Raw genomic sequence first — 19,275 nt, 5'->3', positions numbered from 1 at the left:
TTGAAGAATTGAATCAACCAAGTGATGACAAAGAAGAGCTGACAAAGACTCGTAGCATGCGTGCTGGCGGGATTGCAGTTGAGAAAGAACCCCGCACAAAGGCAAAGACCCGTGGTACTGACGGGAGCGGGAGGGTTGAAGAATTGAATCAACCAAGTGATGACAAAGAAGAGCTGACAAAGACTCGTAGCATGTGTGCTGGCGGGATTGCAGTTGATAAAGAACCCCGCACAAAGGCAAAGAACCGTGGTACAGACGGGAGCGGGAGGATTGTAGGACTCCAAGTGGGAGTGGAACAAAGGAATGTCACACGTGGGATCCGTAGACAAAGCGGAAGTCGTCTTTATGGAGAGATAATATTGAGCGACCGTGAGGAATGTGAAGGAACAGAAGAACCAGTTGTGAGCAACTGTGAGGAGTCTGAAGGTACAGAAGAACCAGTGGAAAGCGACTGTGAGGAATCGGGAGATACAGAGGATCCTGTTGTGCAGGTGTTGAATGAAACTGAAGACAACACTATTAGTCGCGTGGTTGAAAAGAACTGGCCCAGTGTAGAGCCAGTGAAGATTGAAGGGAACTGGAAAAGTAAAGAGCCAGTGAAGATTGAAGAGGACTGGACCAATGTAGAGCCGGTGAAGAAAGGAGCTCTCAATCTCAAGAAGGATGATATAGTGAGATTTAGAGGCCAAGAAACCGAAGACTGGACAAAAGGACTCGTGACAAGTCGGGCAGGAAAATCGACTGGTCAGTACAATAATGAGTATAACTTGGAGATAGAAGACGAAGAATCGGATGAAATGACTCGTGAGGTGTATTTGAAACCACCTGCCGATATCAGGAAGCAGGGTGTGATGTGGAGGTTAAAGAAACCGGAACAGAAGAAACCCCCAGAGTCAAAGCTGACAGAAGAAGAAAAGAAAGTGTACCAGAAACAACTCGGGAGAATGTTGTGGCTTAGTGGCCAAACCCGTCCAGATTGGAACAAAGTTACTAAGAAAATCGCAGGAGGACCAAAATCACTGTGTTTCAAAGGCTTGGATCTGCAGAGAGACAACATTTCGATCACATTCTACACTGATGCTAGTGTTGGAAACACGTTCACAGAGAACGGAAGACAGACACAGAGTGGGAGAGGTTACCTTGTTTTTCTAACTAACGGAAAAACGGCTAACTTAATCGACTGGAGTACTAGGAAGATAAAACGTGTCGTGCACTCGGCGTTTGGAGCCGAAACTCTAGCTTGCATAGATGCCATGGGAGCTGCAATCTATGTCCGACAAATACTGTCAGAGATACTGTACGGAGATCCGAAGAGTGAAGTCATACCAATCAAAGGTTTCGCTGATTCTAAACAGTTACATGATCACGTTCATACATCGAAGCAGTGTGAAGAAAAGAGACTGAGACTCGACCTAGCAGAACTTCAACAAACACTCTCCAACAAGACACTAAAGTCATTAACATGGATACCTACTGACATCATGTTGGCAGATTGTTTAAGGGGGGGGTATTTTTTTGTGAAACTTGATTTCGAGATAGCAGTTGACCAACAAACTAGGACCAGTGACCGAACTTTTGAGGGGGTCCCGGACCCCAACCGCCAAACGGTGCGCGCAGGGCAGCCACGCCCATATTTGGTCCAAATTAGGCCCAATTTAGCCAAATACCCTGTACATGCCCCAAAGCCAGGTTTATGGTGCTCTACTTGTAGCTAGTGGTCTCCTGAACTCGTATATGAAATTTCATCAAGATTGGACAAAAAATGACTGAGTTATGAGCCAAAAACCATATGCCCATATTTGGGCATACGCACCAAATTTGGTAGATTTCGTCCCATAAATTGGTCAAATATCAATATTTTTGAATGAAACTTACTTTATATGAAAGGTAAGCCTAAACTACATATTCTCTGTAATTTATAGCTTTATATCTGTTTAAATGTGGATACTAAGGCGAAAAAACCACAAAAAATGAACTAAATTGCCCATATCTCGGTTCGCGATATTCGCGGAATTGATCTCACCAAAATTGTAACAACTCAATCAGTTTTCAAAATTTTTGCATGAAATTTTTGGAATCGACTCGAAATCGCATTTCGACCTTATTTTAAGAACGGATTTTTGATTTAGGCCTCAAAAAAATTTGGCGGCCAAATTCCAAAATTATATTACAGAAATTCAGAATTTGGCCGCCAAATTTTTTTTGAGGCCTAAATCAAAAATCCGTTCTTAAAATAAGGTCGAAATGCGATTTCGAGTCGATTTCAAAAATTTCATGCAAAAATTTTGAAAACTGATTGAGTTGTTACAATTTTGGTGAGATCAATTCCGCGAATATCGCGAACCGAGATATGGGCAATTTAGTTCATTTTTTGTGGTTTTTTCGCCTTAGTATCCACATTTAAACAGATATAAAGCTATAACTTACAGAGAATATGTAGTTTAGGCTTACCTTTCATATAAAGTAAGTCTCATCCAAAAATATTGATATTTGACCAATTTATGGGACGAAATCTACCAAATTTGGTGCGTATGCCCAAATATGGGCATATGGTTTTTGGCTCATAACTCAGTCATTTTTTGTCCAATCTTGATGAAATTTCATATACGAGTTCAGGAGACCACTAGCTACAAGTAGAGCACCATAAACCTGGGTTTTGGGCATGTTCAGGGTATTTGGCTAAATTGGGCCTAATTTGGACCAAATATGGGCGTGGCTGCCCTGCGCGCACCGTTTGGCGGTTGGGGTCCGGGACCCCCTCAAAAGTTCGGTCACTGGTCCTAGTTTGTTGGTCAACTACTATCTCGAAATCAAGTTTCACAAAAAAATACCCATTGACCCCCCCCCCCCCCCCTTAATAAAGAAAGATGCAAACTGCGAGCAGTTGTGCACTGTGATCGAGAGAGGAGAGTTTCTGGAGAGAGATTAAACTATGTTTGTTTGAATAATTTATTATTTTTTTAGCGTTTTTTAACTTGTTAGTTACTTTTTTCCCTGACTACACGTTTTGAATAACGTATATTTTGGTGATTACACGTATTGGATATGATTTTATTACGTGATTACACGTTTTGAGTAGCTTACTTACCTTATATTACTCATATTACGAGTATAGTTTACCTTACCGTATATAATTTCGATTAGAATAATGTTGCAAAATCACCATTTCTACCCTAACATTTCACAATGACATTCATTCGAATTAGTATGTTAGTACATGTCAGTACAGGTAGTTTCATAGTTCATGGTACTAGTGTGGTTTATGTGACAGTAGTAATGTTCGTATAGAGTGTTACACTGAGACTGTGACATGAGTTGTGACAGATTATATTTAGTTACGATATGAAAGAGGTGAAAAGATTGGTTATTTACTGTGAATTTACCAGTAGATATTGTTAATCACACGTTTGCTACGTGTATGGCAGTCAAAATTTTCTGTCTGAGAGATTGGGACATTTTCTTTGTTTGAAGTAACTAACAACTAGCAATTTTCTAATATTGGATTGTGAAAAGTTGAAATATTTTTACCGCGCACGCGCGTTCTTTTAAGCAATTTGTAGAATTTAGGGTGATTACGTGTCAAGTGTTTTTAAGTGTTTTTAAAGAGCTTCGAGCTATTTTCAAAAGTTTTTAAATAGGGGGAAATGTTAGACTTAGCAGAATACTAATCATTATATATTCATAGCATGAGAACCGGTTGAAGTTTGTAGAAAGAAGATTAAGTTTGTAGAAAGAAGATTTATGTTATTGTAGAGTATCAACCGGTACGTATTCCTTTAAACTATATATTTACAATGATCTATATACTATTATATATTTACAATGGATAATTGGAACTTGATATAACTATTTGAGTTTATATTATTGGTGTAATAAATCCTATTTATTACAGGTTCTGTTTCTATTTCAAACCCAGCGAGTTTCTCTTGTAAACAACTCAAGTCCTGTGAACACATATTAACACGGACCACGTTATCGAACACTGCAGACCGGATCTCCTCCTGGTAGACAAGGTAACCAACGCAGCAACCATCATTGACGTTGCAGTCCCAGGAGATACCCGGATCCTGGATAGAGAACAAGAAAAGATACTGAAATATCAAGACCTAAAAAGAGAAATTAAGAAGAACTGGAATTTACGAAAGGTCACAATCGTCCCTGTGGTGATAGGCGCATTAGGAACTATCACCATTAACTTTCGTAAACACCTCGACGCAGTCCACTGCAATCTGAGCATCTCTAATCTCCAGAAGACAGCTTTGCTTGGATCAGCCAGAATTCTCAGGATGGTCTTAGACATATGATATTATTGAGAGTATATTACACTGTAGATACTCTATATTTAGTTTATTCTTCACTGGATACTGTAATAAACACTTTTTACCTGGTCCTCTTATATCTCTTCCCTTGCTATGCAAGCCCTGTCTCTTGTTTATACAATTTTTAACTCTTATATTGGGTAGACTGTGTATTTGTTATGTATTTTATATTATACAGTTTTGTGTACAAGTAATTATTGTTAATTACTGGACTAAGGGGTATACATGAGTTTTTCTCTTATTTTCCTTCTCTTGCTCTGCATGCCCTGATTCTTGTATAAACATGATGTTTGTTATATTGTATATTCTTGTTTTGATTGTGGTATTTTGTGGGTCAGAATCAGCAATACCCAATGGGTACTTGCTGAATCACTGTTTTATACACTCTGTAACCAGTTCCTGTGTTCCATCCCTTGCCCTGCAAGCCCTGTTTCTTGATTATACAGCATTTATTTATCGTGTATTACACTGTAGTATGTAATAAACATTTGTAGTAACTGTGTAGGATTGTTTGAATTTCTTTTTGCTAGGTTTTATAATATTTATTTGTATAATTTGTGATTGTTTCTCCCGGTTTTCTTCCCTTGCGTAGCAAGCCCTGTCTCTTGTAAAAACAACCTCGAAAGATTTGTAGATACACATAGTCTCTACACCTTTACCCTCTGGTCCCTAGGGTCAGCTGATCCCGGGCCAGAGGAAAACTACCGACTGCCAAGGTTTGACGCCTAGGCAGTCGAGACCTCTTATTGAGACCCTTTATAATAATAATATTATTTTTATACAGCACCATAAGGTTAAATAATTTAAATTGAACCCTTATGCTCAGCTGTAAATGATAAATTAACGAGATCGTGCATCTTCGCCTTGGACGGAGGTGAAACAAGAAACTGTTAAGAAATCAGAAGTGAATAACTGTAAATTAAATCCTGACTAAATAAGGCAGATGGACCTAACATTAACAAGCAGACATCCGAGAAAGCAATGAGCATATCCTGGTATAAAACCTATCAGATTGACTGCATTAAAATTATTTAAAGAAATTTCTCTTAAATACTTGGGTGCAACGATCAAATCATAAATTAAATGGAACAAAAGGCAGCAACCTTAATTGCTGGTGTGCCCAGATGAGACTAATTTTTCTATTCTCTGACGACAATAGACACAAATGGTTCCATCTTCGGCGATAACTACATATATATACTCGACTTGGAAATGGGTGTTGACAATTCTCAACTAAACTCAAAATATTGACGTCCATAAGATGGATAAGTAGGAGAGGCTGAGCTGAGGGGAAGTATAATAACGAGATGGATAGGGAGAGTGCTGTCATGTAATAATGATCTTTGTGATAGTATTAATATTATTAGTCAGTACAACAGGAATAACTTCTAATTGAAACTGGAATCATAATTGTTACGAATAATTTTTAACAAGAAGAAAAAAATGCAGTATTATTTGGTTCACTTTAACAACGCTTTTCATTTGATCCATTGACACCACCTGAAGGTGATTGCATAATAACGGGTCAAAGTGGAATCAAACTATAATAAGCTTGCAGCTTTCAATGACAATCTGTTGGTCTCAGTCTGGTAACCTGTTTGTGATATAACAGTTCCTTTTATTTATCCTTTTATCTATCGTTGGGAAATGTAGATATAATAAATGTAGATATAATAAAGCTAAGATACAACTCCTGCCTACCTGAATTTAAGGCTCCCATTACATATAACCAGATCTAGGCCATTGGACAGTCTAGTCAATACCCACTTGTACTTAGTATAGAACAATGGGTGCATATTTTTATTATTTATTATAGATATCTATTTTTGGTGTAAAGTGTGTCAAACAGTATATAATAATAATAATAATAATTTAAACTTATAGATTATAGTGGCACAACAACTTAAAATGCACAGGTGTGCCACGAAAACAAGTCAGGATACAAGAAAACCTGAAAAGCAATCCACATTTAGGTTCCAAACCATAGAAAATTGTAAAGACTTGATACACTAAATTACAAGGTTAAGGGTATGCACTTAACAGTAGAAACGTTGAAAAAGTAGTAAATTAATTAATATCAAAAGCACGTTTAAAAAGAAACGTTTTCAGATACACTTTAAAAGATTCCAGTGACATGCAATTCTTAATTTCAAGAGGCAGCTCATTCCATAATTTAGGGCCAACCTTCTGAAACGATCTTTCTCCATACTGTGAATATACTCTTGGTTCAGTCAAATAGATAAGATGATTATAATTGGCATATTTAAACATATCACTTAAATAATCTGGTCCCATACCATTAAGACATTTATAGACAAGAAGCAATAACTTATATTGAATTCTGTAACTAATAGGCAGCCAATGAAGGTCTTTCAGAGTGTCTCCTAGATGATCATATTTATATAGTCCTACTATAGCTTTAGCAGCTGCATTCTGAACGAGTTGGAGTTGGTGGATGAGGTTGTCACTAATTCCATAATAAAGAGCATTGCAGTAGTCCAATTTGCAGACAATGATGCTGTTAATTATAAGCTTGAGCTGAGCTTTACTAAAAAGATATTTTCTCCTTATTACATTCCTAAGGAGTCTGAAACAATGCTTTTTGAGGGACATGATTTGAGGCTCAAAAGTAAGATGATGGTCAATTTGAACACCAAGGTTCTTTGTTGTGCTGACAAATCTGATACAGGTATCATTTGATAGCTTAACTCCCCCTATACTGACCTGGTTAAGAACTTGAGGTGAGGCGATGATAAGTATTTGTGTTTTTCCAGGATTAAGTTGAAGGCAATATTCAACCATCCAGCGCTGTATGGTCCTAGCGCAATTCACAATTTGGATGCCCAGAACATTTACCTGATCACAAGGTTTGAAAGTTTTATATACCTGGTGGTCATCTGCATATCCTTGCACATTGAATCCAGATTTCTCGATGGTCCTATACAGAGATCTGATGTATATGTTGAATAGCACCGGTCCTAACACAGAACCTTGAGGTACACCAAATTCTAGAATGATCGTATCACTAGTAGAAGAGCCTATTCTGGTTCTTTGAGTGCGGCCTACCAGGAAACTCTTGAACCATTTAAGAGCAGTACCTCCGATATGGATCTCTTCAGAAAGAATTTTGAGTAATTTTCTGTGTTCCACTGTGTCAAAGGCTGCAGATAAATCGAGCATCATGAGAACAGTGGAGGATTTGCTATCACATGCCAGCAGTAGGTCATTTGTTACTTTTAACAAGATGGTCTCAGTAGAATGGAACTTCTTATAGGCAGATTGCTGTGGAACATTGAGATCATTTTTAGCCAGATGTTCATTTAACCTTTTCAGCACAACTCTCTCGATGAGTTTACCCAGAAAAGAGAGGTTAGATATAGGTCGATAGCTCTTGAAGTCATTTGGATCAAGTTTGTGGTCCTTGATGGTAGGAATAATGTCAGCAGTCTTCAAACCGTCGAATGTGCCCTTAGCTAGAGACTGGTTCACCAGTTTGCACAAGACAGGAATGAAACTTGTGATATTGTCTTTGAGGACAGTTGTTGGAAGAAAATCAGATGGTGCACACTTGATTCCACTTTCTTTGATTATTTCAGACAGCTCATCCTCTGTGCATGGTTCAAATTCATATAACCGACCTTCACAGTTGGAATTGTTCTGTTGATTCATAATGTGTTTATCAACATCAAAATCTTCTATGCTGGGGAAATCTTTCCTAATGTTCTTGATCTTTTCATTGAAATAGTGATTAAAATCACTGCAAAGTTTTGAAAAATCTTCTGATTCTGGGAGAGGAGTATTCTGATGTCTGTCAAGCTCACGATTGACAATGCTATATATAGCTTTAACATCATGTTGATTTTTGTCAAGTAAACCTTTATAATACTGTTGTTTTTTAAGATTAGCCATGTTTGTTGTTTCATCTCGGATCTCTTCAAAGAGTATCCTGTTCTCCTCACTTTTATGCTTAGTTCTCTCGGCTTTCCTTCTAAGTTTCCTTTGATCTTTGTACTCAGAATCAAACCAGGGAGCATGGGGAACAAAGCTTATAGTCTTTTGGACCAAAGGTGCACATGTTCATCGAGGACACTACCAATGCATTGGAAAAATTGTTCACAAGATTCAACAAAGCAGTCTGCCAATTCATAGTCAGAGGAACACATCAGTAAATCAATCGCCAACTGATCACAATCCACGGTTTTAAGCTGTCTAGTATTGATTGTTTTAGGAGCTTTGAGGTTAGTTTGAAACTTCTTGGTGGCAAATATGATGGGGAAGTGATCACTCAGGGTACAGTTTTTCAGGATTTCAATTGTAGACGTTTCAATCAAGTTACTCTGGTCAAAGAGCAGGTCAATAGTTCCTCCACTCATGTGGGTCGGATTTTCAATAAGTTGCTTGAAACCATAAGATGAGGTGGTCTGCAGCAGTTCAGTTGAGTTTACAGTAATTGACTCTGTGTGAATATTGAAATCTCCTCCAATTATTATATAGTCACTTTTCAGACTTGCAGAACCCAATAAGTCATCAAGTTCCTCAAAGAACTTCTTTGAGACAGGGCCAGTTCGATAGATGCATAGGACAAGGATCTTCATGTCAGGAGTGCACTTTATAGATCCAGCGATGAATTCAAAGGTTGTCAGGTTCGGAACTTTCAAATTAACAACAGAGAAATGTAATGCCATGTTGTAAATCAGAGCAGTGCCACCACCTCTGTTGTTTGCTCTGAAATCATGAACAATACTGTAGCCATATGATTTTATAACTGCTGTTGTAGTATTGGCTTGGTCAGATAACCATGTTTCAGTTACAATAGCAACGTCTACATCATGATCTTGAAGTAAGCACATAATGTCGTCACACTTATTATTAAGACTTCTAGCATTCCAGATCATATATCGAAGTTGATGCAATTTCTTTGGTTTGGAGGAAACTAGTTTTTTGAATAATAAGATAGGGAGGCTTTAAGTTTCTCTTGCTGAACCCGGTAAGAAGGACACTCAGTAGAAAATGCAGCATGTTTACATAAATCATCAGGTGAGCCAGACTTTTTGCAGTTGATACAACAGTATGTGGGCATTAGATCATTTTTCTCCTCTGAATTGTTGTCCTTATTATCACATTGTTGAGTTTCATGTCCAGGGGCGGCGCAGAAACCACAATACACTTCGTTTTTACAAGTCTTAGAATAGTGACCAAAGCCTTGACACTTGTTACATCTCTTTATGTAAAGTTGGTCATACACTTGGCAAGACAGTAAACCGAAGAACAACCTGTTATTATTATCTCGTATAGCAATTCTAATATTATCACTCAACCTTATGATGGCTTGTTTGATATTTTGGTTTGCACGGAGAGGTTTCACAGACAGAACATCAAACAGTGAAGAGTCTGCTTTGAGGCAGTGAGAAATGTAAGGATTTTGCTTCAGGATGGTGTTCCTTATCTCTTCTTTGTGATCTCTACTAAAATCCTTAGGTAGACCAACAACTGAGATAGTGGGATATCTTTGCTTTGGTTCTTTCAGTTGATTAGCAGCTATACCTGATGATATCAGCTCTGTCTTCAGATTATCTCGTGAAGCTTGGGTTGGTAATATGAGTACTTGATCACCATTACTATCAACATATTGCTTATGAACCTGGATTCCATTATCAACCACTGTCTTTTCTAGATCTTTACATGGAACATTAGCACCTTTTGTAACAACCAGCAAGGATTTTGTTCTTATTTCATCGAGCCACACGTTCTCACCCTGATCAGTAGCTGGTTTCAAGGTACACTGTGCTTTGGCTGTCGAGATGAGATTATCAACAGGGGAATGGTTAATAGATTTCCCAGCAATTACATTCTCCAATAATTTCTTAATCTCTGTGACATCACTAGCTAAGTGTGTTACTCTGTTGTCAAGTACCTGAACATGATCATTAGTTGTGCTAGTCTGCTTCACTTGATGATGTGTAAAGCAAGGATCACACATAAAGAGAAAGTTTCCCATATGTTGTTCTTTACTTTTGTTCGAACTGTTTTGTACAAAAGCTGTGTAGAAAGACTTGGTACAGGGATTATTGGGCATTGACTTAGACTTGGGCCTAGCACTGTTTGAGTCATTTGAAACAGGAGCCACACAGAGGGCATGAAACAACTTTTTACAATTGATACAACATACCGTTTCATCTTTAACTTGGGCTTTTTCAACTGCACAGTTTGAACAAGTGCCATTTTCCTCAAGCTGTCGAGGATCTTTTAATACATTGTCATTATCCTGTAATGGTACATAATTCGAAGACACCGACCCGGCCACTTTAATTTCCATATGATCTATCTTTGGGGGCATCACAAGAAGATCCTGTTGGGGAGCAGGTCTTAAACTGTAGTCACGGGGGGTAGTGACAAAATTTGAGTAAGTGGCAGTTTAGGGGTCCTCAAATTATTTGTTATATAGTAGTGTTGAAAGTATTAAAACATATATACAATAAATTAATTCAAGTGTTGCAATTGGCAGAGCACAATACAGAGGTAACGGAAATTGTCCACTGCTACCAATATTATATAATATGAAATATCAAAAATCAAATATATACACATCTACTCCATCATAGGGGCAGGGATGAGGTTATAAGAGACTTCTGATAGTGGTTTCTCATATTTGCTGTCCATTTTTTTTCCCTCTGTACCCTCGTAGAGCAATGAGTGTGGTTCTTAACATTGCGAATCTTATTCTTGTCCTCACATGTCTTACCACATCGCAATACCTCTCTTTCCTTCTCCTGGCGATGAGGTCTGCTAATCTATTTACAAATCGCTTACATTCTTTGGACATGCCTCCAGTTGTGAGAAATACAGCTGGGGTGAAAGTGGCCTTCTCTACATTCAACACTCTCTCCAAGTACTCATCCTTCTTCTCCTTCTCGTTCTCTTCGTATACTTCTTGAAGAGTTTTGGTCCTGTTTGATAAGCAATTGGGGTGTGAAACCCTTATGTCAAGAAAGGTCTTATCAAATGGAGTCCAAACTCCTCTAGCAGATACGTCAAGCCGAGCTTGGTCACCTTTTATAGTCTTGGGGTTGAGGCAGTCACCCTCATTTACCTTCTGTAGCTGGGGTTCGACTTTCACATCATGGCATACCTCACGAAGGAGATTTGCCAATGTGTCTCTGATGTTGTTGTGGGTCATTATCACGTAGCCCCCTAGCTTACAGGTGAGAAGGTGGTCAAGATGTTTTCTGGTCACTTGTTTTCCCACATCCACAAGTGATGGGAGTGTTTGGTATCCACCAGCTGTAGTGTAAGCAGACGCTGTCACGAAACTCCTCTTTGTTCAGAGTGTAGCCATACTGCTGAAGTGGCAATGTGTTAAGCCAACTGGATGCTCCCTTTTCTCTTGCTGCTAGTAGTGCTCTCTTGGAGGAGGTGCCACATCTTTCAGCTATAGCGTTAAACTTGGCTTGGAGCTCGGAGTTCTTCAAATTTTTGATCATTTCTTTCCCTGATTTGCTTAGATTACTGGATGCAGTGTAAATTTCCTGTTGGTCCACTATTGCCTTTGTAAGCTCGGTGGTGAGTAGCTTGGAAGCTGTGTACGCAGAGTGGCATTCCTCGTGGGGTTTACCAATGCCCAATCCTCCCAATCTTATTGGTAGACTTAACACGTCCCTCTCTAAGTCTGAGATCTCCTTGCCCAGCATCTTTGGCAGAAGCTTTTGTCTTATCTCATGTTCTAGCGGCTCCATGGCTTCAGAGATGTGAGGAACAGTCCTTTGAAAAAACTTCCATCTGTGTTGGATGCCAGAGATGTAGGCTGAGTAGGCTGCTTGAGGCTCAGATTCTGCAATATCAGCTAGCATCTTGATGTCTTTACACCACCCTTGGACCTTATCGGACCTTATAGATATCTATAAGCGTCACTTTACTGAACGATGATCTTCCAGGACAATCATAGATGCACTTACAAGCTATAATCTTAAACATACGTTTCAGCAACTCTCCAAAAAAGTTGTTGATTAAAGTGAAGTTTTCAAATGGAGTTATTTTAATTCACCAAAACGCCGTCATAACAGATGGCCATTAAGATTTTTATTATAAAAACAGAAAGAAAGTCAAGCTAGGTAACCGACAACTTTACGCGGACCTAAAACAAGGCCTATTGTAAATTTTTCTGCCAAATCGGACAGTATTCCGCAAAATACCACCCGGGTGCTTTGCTCCGAGTACCGGCCCCACTGTGCCGATGTTCGTGGAGCCGCGCTCAATCACCATCGGTTTTGAGATTTATTACCTTATAATAGTTACTCCAACCAAAATCCTTGCATTTGCAGAGCAAGTGGGGCGCGCCCCCAGCGCCGCAAAAGCATATTTTTTTGTTGGGGACCGGCCCGAAGTACCAGCCAATGTTTACTCAAAAAATAATATATATAATAAGTGTTATCAATTCAAACTCAAAACTCATACAAGATTAGATCTCATTAAAACGATTAAAATGTATATAATAGAGCTTGTCGAAACAAAACATAGCTGAGCACATATAAAGTTGCCTTTAGTTGAAATTATCATATTAATATGCTTTTAGATTTGTTAGAGTGGAAACAGGCGCATAGCTACTGCTAGCTAGCTATTCCAAAATTTTTAAAATTTAACTAAAAGTTATCAGTCGCATAGCGTCATGCCGTTTTTGCTGGCGAATTGATGGCAGTGTAACTGAGATGGTATGCAGTGAAATTGATTCTGTGATGGCGTGCTTATGGGACAGAGTTATTATTAGCATTACGGTTGATGTTGCGCTCTGATTTCCTTAGTCCCGTTTTATTGTATAACATAAAGTTAGGCCATTCGTCTGCAATGCCCTCGTTTTGTTGATCAATGAGCATGTTTTTTATGCACCTTTTGTAGATGTTAAGGTTGAATAGACTTGGCAAGGAAGTTGCTGCGACACTATATCTGTTTATTGCTAATAGTGGACCTTTGTAGAATACTGAATTATTGTAAGGGTGTTTACCGTATTCATCTGACCATAAAGTTGTAAGACTCGAATCCGGATCGGCGACGTTAAATATTGGTGCACTGTTAGGTATTGTTTTCTTTATAGAGGGAGGCACTAGACTTGGGAAGTTTTTTAGCTTATGTATAAAAACTAATGCGTTCTTCACGATGATACTTTGAACTGTCAATATTTTGTGTACATAGAAACCAGACTTGGTACTTGCTGGTGGTGTACCATCTTTGTACCAGTAATTAACAAAACCTGGTAGTATTGCTCTAAGACCCATTTTCTGTTTAACAAATAGTGTTTCTATATGGGATTTGGCAGCAAAACCCCAGACGAGGGAGCAGTAATTAAGGTGAGACTGCACAAAGCTGTGATATATTTGTAAACGTGCTTCCAGAGGCAAATATTTTTTAAGTTTGTACATGACTCCAATGTATCTGGCCATTTTCATTTTCATGGCAGAAATATGTTGCGACCAGTTCAGTTTGTTATCTATTATAACACCTAAGAAACGGGCTTCTGTTTTTCTTTCGATTGTGACACCAGAAATTACTACATCGCGATAAATGAGGTTTCTTTGTCGAGAAAAGATCATATAATTCGGTTTTTTAAGATTTAGAGCTAATCCGTTGTTATCTACCCATTTAACTAAGACATCGCTAAGAATTTTGAGCTTATCATAAACCTCGTTTATATTTTCTCCTGTTAGGAAAATGTTTGCATCATCTGCGTACATGATGAAATTAGCTATTTCTGATATTTGAGGAAGATCGTTTATGTAGATTATAAAAAGGAGAGGTCCCAAAATTGAACCTTGGGGTACACCGTAAATAATTGGATTGGCTGAGGATTCAGAGGATCCAATTGATACAAACTGGTTTCTGTTCATAAGATATGATTTAAACCAGTTTAAAGCTAGACCTCTTATGCCATAGTGCTCGAGCTTATTCAGGAGTATGGAGTGATCCACAAGGTCAAAGGCTTTGCTAAAGTCAATCAAGAGGAGCAAAGTAACTTGCTTTTTAGACATTGAATTGAGGATTCTGTCTTTAGCATTAAGAAGTGCATGTTCACAAGACCTACCTGGGCGGAAGCCGTATTGATTTTCACAAAGTATATTGTAGGTATCCAAGAAATTTATGACTCGATTGTGCATAAGCTTTTCGTAGACTTTTGAGAAAGTGGCAAGTAGAGATATCGGTCTGTAATTTTTGATGTCAGTTTTAGATCCACCTTTATGTACAGGAACTACTTTTGCCGTTTTCAAGGCTTGGGGAAAGACCCCTTGTTCGAACGAGCTGTTAACAACGTGGGCCAATACAGTGGTAAAATTATGACAGCTGTTGGCAATTTTGAGTGGTTGGATTTTGGTGTCAAGAGTAGCTTTATTCTTAAATAGGTTAATAACGTCTTGAACTTCGGTAGTTGTGACTGGTTTTATGTAGATACTATTTGGAGAAGGGTTACGTAGTGTCCCCTGGGCCCCACCAGGATCGAAAGTGGTCCTACTACTAATTTCAGATTTAATTTTTGGAGCGATGTTTGAGAAGTGATCATTAAATTTTTCTGCTACTGCTGCCGGAGTGCTGACTTGTCCGTTTTCGTCCGACAGTTTTATCGATGTAGGTTTGGCTGGTTTCCTATTCAGAAGTCCGTTAATCATCTGCCACTGCTTCTTAGAATTATCTTTGTGTTGTTCAAAGAATTTTTTGTAGTGTATGTTTTTGGCTTTGTCAACGTGTTTGGTGCAAAACTTTTTCAAACGGTCATATTTTAGCTGGTTCCTATCAACTGGTTCCTTAACAAAATCATGATATGCCTGATTTTTACGTTCTATAGCTTCTTCAAGCCAGGGCAGTATCCATGGTTTGGGATTAACACGTTCATTTTGTCTGCGCTCGGACTGTCTTTTTGTCGGGTAGGCAGCGTTATAAATCCTGTTGTAAGCCGAATTTAAACAATCAAACTGCTGGTTAGCATCAGGGGTATTTGTTAGTATTACAGACCAATTTTCTTCCATTATTAAATCTCTAAATTTATGGTTGTTGGCCTCATTAAAACTACGTACGTTGGTTTGTGTTGGATTTTGATTATAAGATGCGGAGCGGTAACTGCTGGTGGATGTATTATCAAGATTAATTGTTGTAACTATCGCTAAGTGATCCGACAGATCTGTCGTTAATACGTTGCAGCTTATTGTATCTTCAAGATTGTTCGTGTAGATATGATCAATAAGCGTGGCACTGTGGTCTGTTATGCGAGTTGGACGTGATACAATTTGGATGAAACCGTAAGAGGATGCAATATCTATAATGCTTTGACATGCCTGGTTGCTACTGTGCTTCAGTAAATTTAGATTAAAATCTCCATGTAACGTCATATGTTTGCGAGAGTGTCTTCCCAGGTTGTGAAGCGTACTTTTAAAAATTTCAAGAAATGCTTCAGGTTTTCTAGCGGGAGAGCGATAAACATTTCCAATTATCTTTGTTCTATTATATCCTTTACACTGGTGGATCTTGATAAATTGAAATTCGCCGCTAGTATTTGAGGGTTCAGGGTTGGGATTGAAAATATCAATTTTATCAGAGTCAGCTACACGTTTGTGTATGTATATGGCAAGCCCCCCACCTTTACCCGATGTGCGGATGGGATCTTGGATATACGGTTCATGGAATCCATTTAATGTGATGTCGTTTATTCCGTTAGGCAATTTTTCTAGTGTGCAGTTAGTTTCGTTAAAACACAATACATCATACTTATCATATATATTTTTTTTTTTTTTTTTTTTTTTTTTTTTTTTTATATGGTTAAATCAAAAATAATGGCAATGCCTTTGACGGATGTTACTCGTCTAAATTTCTTCGAAGTAGCGCGCGCCGCTTTCTTCTCCAAATGGCCCGATGGAACGTGCTACGAAGTAGCGCGCGCCGGGCCAGATCATTAACAATGGTCAAGTAATGCCTTGTCATACGTTGTAAGACCCGCCGCGCACGAGTGCGCGGCTCCCCTGTATCGTCAGGACGATATGGGACTATAGTGAAACGACCGTGGGGGTCGCAACGTGATACTGATACAAGCAATGCCTATAACGCAAACGATCGATATATTTGCCAAATTAAAATTATTAAACTCATAAAATTTTGGCCCCGCTCCGGTAATTAATAAATTGTAAATGCAAAATGTAACACGTATTTTTAAATTGATAATATAACTTGATAAGTGAACAAGCTCTCCACCCGGTGCTTATATATAACATTTGTATTTGGGAATTTTAATTCAACAATACGTGCGCGTGGCTGTGTGTGCGACAAGCTGTATTAGGTGTTAGTTACACTGCAACTAGAAATGATTGCGCGGCGTCTTCACAGTTCACATACAGCGAGTTTATACTCGCGCGATTAAGTTTACTGATTGTACGCATAACACATTCTAACACATTTCTGCACAAAATAAAACTTTTTAGTGTATCTAAAAATCTACATTGTACCAAATTTCTCTTTAATTTAAAAAAAGGAGATGTTAAATTTTCGCGACGAGAGGCCAGGCCAGGCGAACATTTTGCAAAAAACCAAAACACAAAAGTCTCCATCTCTTTTACTAATTCTAAGACAGGCCCCAGCCAGTAAGGACTCCTGCATAGATATTATAGATTTTATTTCGATGTATCATGTATCAGAGCTACATCAGCTATTAACGGATGATACTCGAAAAATATTTGTTTCGTCGACGAGTCCAACTCGGCTTGTAGGTTTACACCTACCAGGACGTGCGCCGAGTTGGAGTCGTCGACGGTCCCAATAAATATATGGAACAGATATTTCACGAGTATGGAGTATCACCCGTTAAAACTCGGCGCGCGTCCTGGTAGGTTATATTAAACCTACAACATCAGCTATAGTTTACAGTTTATACTATTAATATATTATTATTAATAAACTATGATGATTATATATGAATTTCACTTGATAGGGTGCTTAGCTTATCTTAAAGTTAAATGTTTTTACAGGCTCTAAATCTAATGATGTAGTTTAACGAAGATTTCAAGCCTTACGCTGTACGTATTTCTCTTCGTGTCCAAAAGCATTATATCATATTAGTTATTATTATATTAAATTAGTTGTCCAATTGAAAATGAAAGTTAAGACTGGATCTGGACGAGTCATTTTAGGGCCTATCAAATAATCTCCAACGGTAGTTTGACGAGCAGAACATCCTGCACCGATTGAACATCCTCGATTTGCTTGAATCTCAAAAATGGCGAGCTGGAGGTCAGATTCACAAGTTTTAATCCGACAATTAAGTGCTACTTCAGCTAGTGAGTTACTTCCAATTTAAGGAAAAGAATTAAGACTGGACCTGAAGAAGTCATCTTAGGGCCTACGATATAAGTTCCCCCGTTATTTTGTCGAGCTGAACATCCTGCACCCTTTGAACATCCTCGATTCGATTAAATCTCAAAAATGGCGAGCTGGAGGCCAGCCCAGCAAATTAAACCTTACTGGATGAGTGTGTTACTATCACTGATATCAGTATCAGTATCAGTATCGGTGAGATTGCACGCGTAACACATTCCAATCGTCACGTGACACAGTTCAGCCAATCAGAGTACAGAAATTTACAAAGTTAAAGTTGCGAACTTGTATTCGTCCAAAAATAAGACTTTTTGGTTTTTGCCAAGTAAAAAAGTAAAACTAACCTAATTTATTCATCAGCTAAACACTAAAGTAAACTCAATTTGTTTTAAAATTCTGATATGATAAACAAAATAAATACCAAATAGATAAAGATACAAGAATATATATATATATATTGTAAATACTGAATAACACATATTTAATTCAATTGATATGTGCCTAATCTTTTGTCTCAAAGAGTTGATCGTTATTGTTGTCATAATCATGTACTATATTTGAGTACGTACTCGTTTACCCACGACTATGCACTATGCACTATTAACTATGCACTATTAATTATGCACTATTAACTACAGTTATACGACGCGAAATTTACTCGAGAATATACTTACAGTACTAATACAGGGGAATTATAAAAGGCCACGTATTGCTGATAGGTCAAATGTCAAGTCCAGTTTTAAACATACCTCAACTTGATTGGTCTTGGTAACCGAAAGTAACACCAATTTTCTGATTTAACAAATACTCTATTACCTATAGTCAAGTGATAGAAAGAATTCGATTGACTCACAAAAAATTTAGCCGCTTTGAATATTTCCATCTAAATCTGTATTCTGGAAACAAATGCAATGTTATTTACTTCTATTCTTTAATGTCAACTTCAAATCTTTCTCATGATTTACAGGTCTCATATCACACAATTTCAACAGTCTCCGTTTAGATAAGACGGGACTGGTACAAATTAAAATATCTATTACACATCACAACAGAAACCGCTCATCTATAAGAGCTTTGTCGCCCACGTTCTTTTGGCATCTCCACTCGCTGAACTTCTTCAGAATAACCTGCAGAATATATATTGATAAATTGGTAAATCAACAAATAAATAAATATGTAATTTTAAATATATGAATAATGTAAATGTACACAGAAATATAGAATGTGCGTTGCAGTCATAGCAGTGGTTTACTTAACAAGAAATGCGGCCGCTTTTCTTTTGTGGATGGCCGCTCAATTTCCCGATCCGAAGGCCCCGTATTTTATCATATTCCATACCACCTGGGGACCCCAGTCTTTACTGTTTATAAGCATGCAGATATGGCGGAGTGACAGGCCGAGCGCCGCACAGTTAATATAAATCCATATTGAATTTGAAAATCGTGTATATTTCTATGTAACCATATGTTTATTGTTTAGGATACAAGGATACAAGGATACAAAAGTGATAATTATTTTGTTGAATTCACAATAGTTATAATTCTGAAATAATTTAAGGTTAAACAATTCTAGTTATTTACAAATGTGTAGGGATAAAATAGAAATGTTTTATAATACT

The 19,275-nt window shown here is 38.0% G+C and overlaps 4 protein-coding genes across 5 annotated transcripts in view; 1 reads left to right on the top strand and 3 right to left on the bottom strand.

Annotated features, from left to right (window-relative positions):
- Nucleotides 1–10,774, bottom strand: part of LOC134825224 (transcription initiation factor TFIID subunit 13-like) — a 90,497-nt gene extending 79,723 nt beyond the window's left edge. The window contains exon 1 of the mRNA XM_063837375.1: nucleotides 10,746–10,774. The gene's annotated coding sequence lies outside the window, so the exon portion shown is untranslated. The remainder of the gene's footprint in view (nucleotides 1–10,745) is intronic.
- Nucleotides 1–19,275, top strand: part of LOC134824966 (muskelin-like) — a 472,587-nt gene that overhangs the window by 197,058 nt on the left and 256,254 nt on the right. The window lies entirely within an intron of this gene.
- On the bottom strand, nucleotides 8,409–10,709 carry LOC134825290 (uncharacterized). Its single transcript, XM_063837452.1, has 2 exons — nucleotides 10,489–10,709; nucleotides 8,409–10,233 (listed from the first exon to the last, which is right to left on the bottom strand). The coding sequence occupies exons 1-2, from the start codon at nucleotides 10,654–10,656 to the stop codon at nucleotides 9,253–9,255; spliced, it is 1,149 nt and encodes a 382-aa protein (XP_063693522.1). The 5' UTR covers nucleotides 10,657–10,709; the 3' UTR covers nucleotides 8,409–9,252.
- Nucleotides 18,012–19,275, bottom strand: part of LOC134825502 (meckelin-like) — a 54,973-nt gene continuing 53,709 nt past the window's right edge. Inside the window, exon 20 of one of the 2 annotated variants that reach the window (XM_063837722.1) lies at nucleotides 18,012–18,784. In XM_063837722.1, coding sequence (XP_063693792.1) covers nucleotides 18,701–18,784 — 84 coding nt within the window. In that variant the 3' untranslated portion in view covers nucleotides 18,012–18,700. The remainder of the gene's footprint in view (nucleotides 18,785–19,275) is intronic. The other variant, XM_063837721.1, reaches the window with a different exon arrangement.

Source organism: Bolinopsis microptera, chromosome 13 (assembly GCF_026151205.1).
Source record: "Bolinopsis microptera isolate Bmic1 chromosome 13, MBARI_Bmic_1.0, whole genome shotgun sequence".
NCBI lineage: Eukaryota > Metazoa > Ctenophora > Tentaculata > Lobata > Bolinopsidae > Bolinopsis > Bolinopsis microptera.
This window is presented reverse-complemented; position numbering and strand designations above follow the sequence as displayed.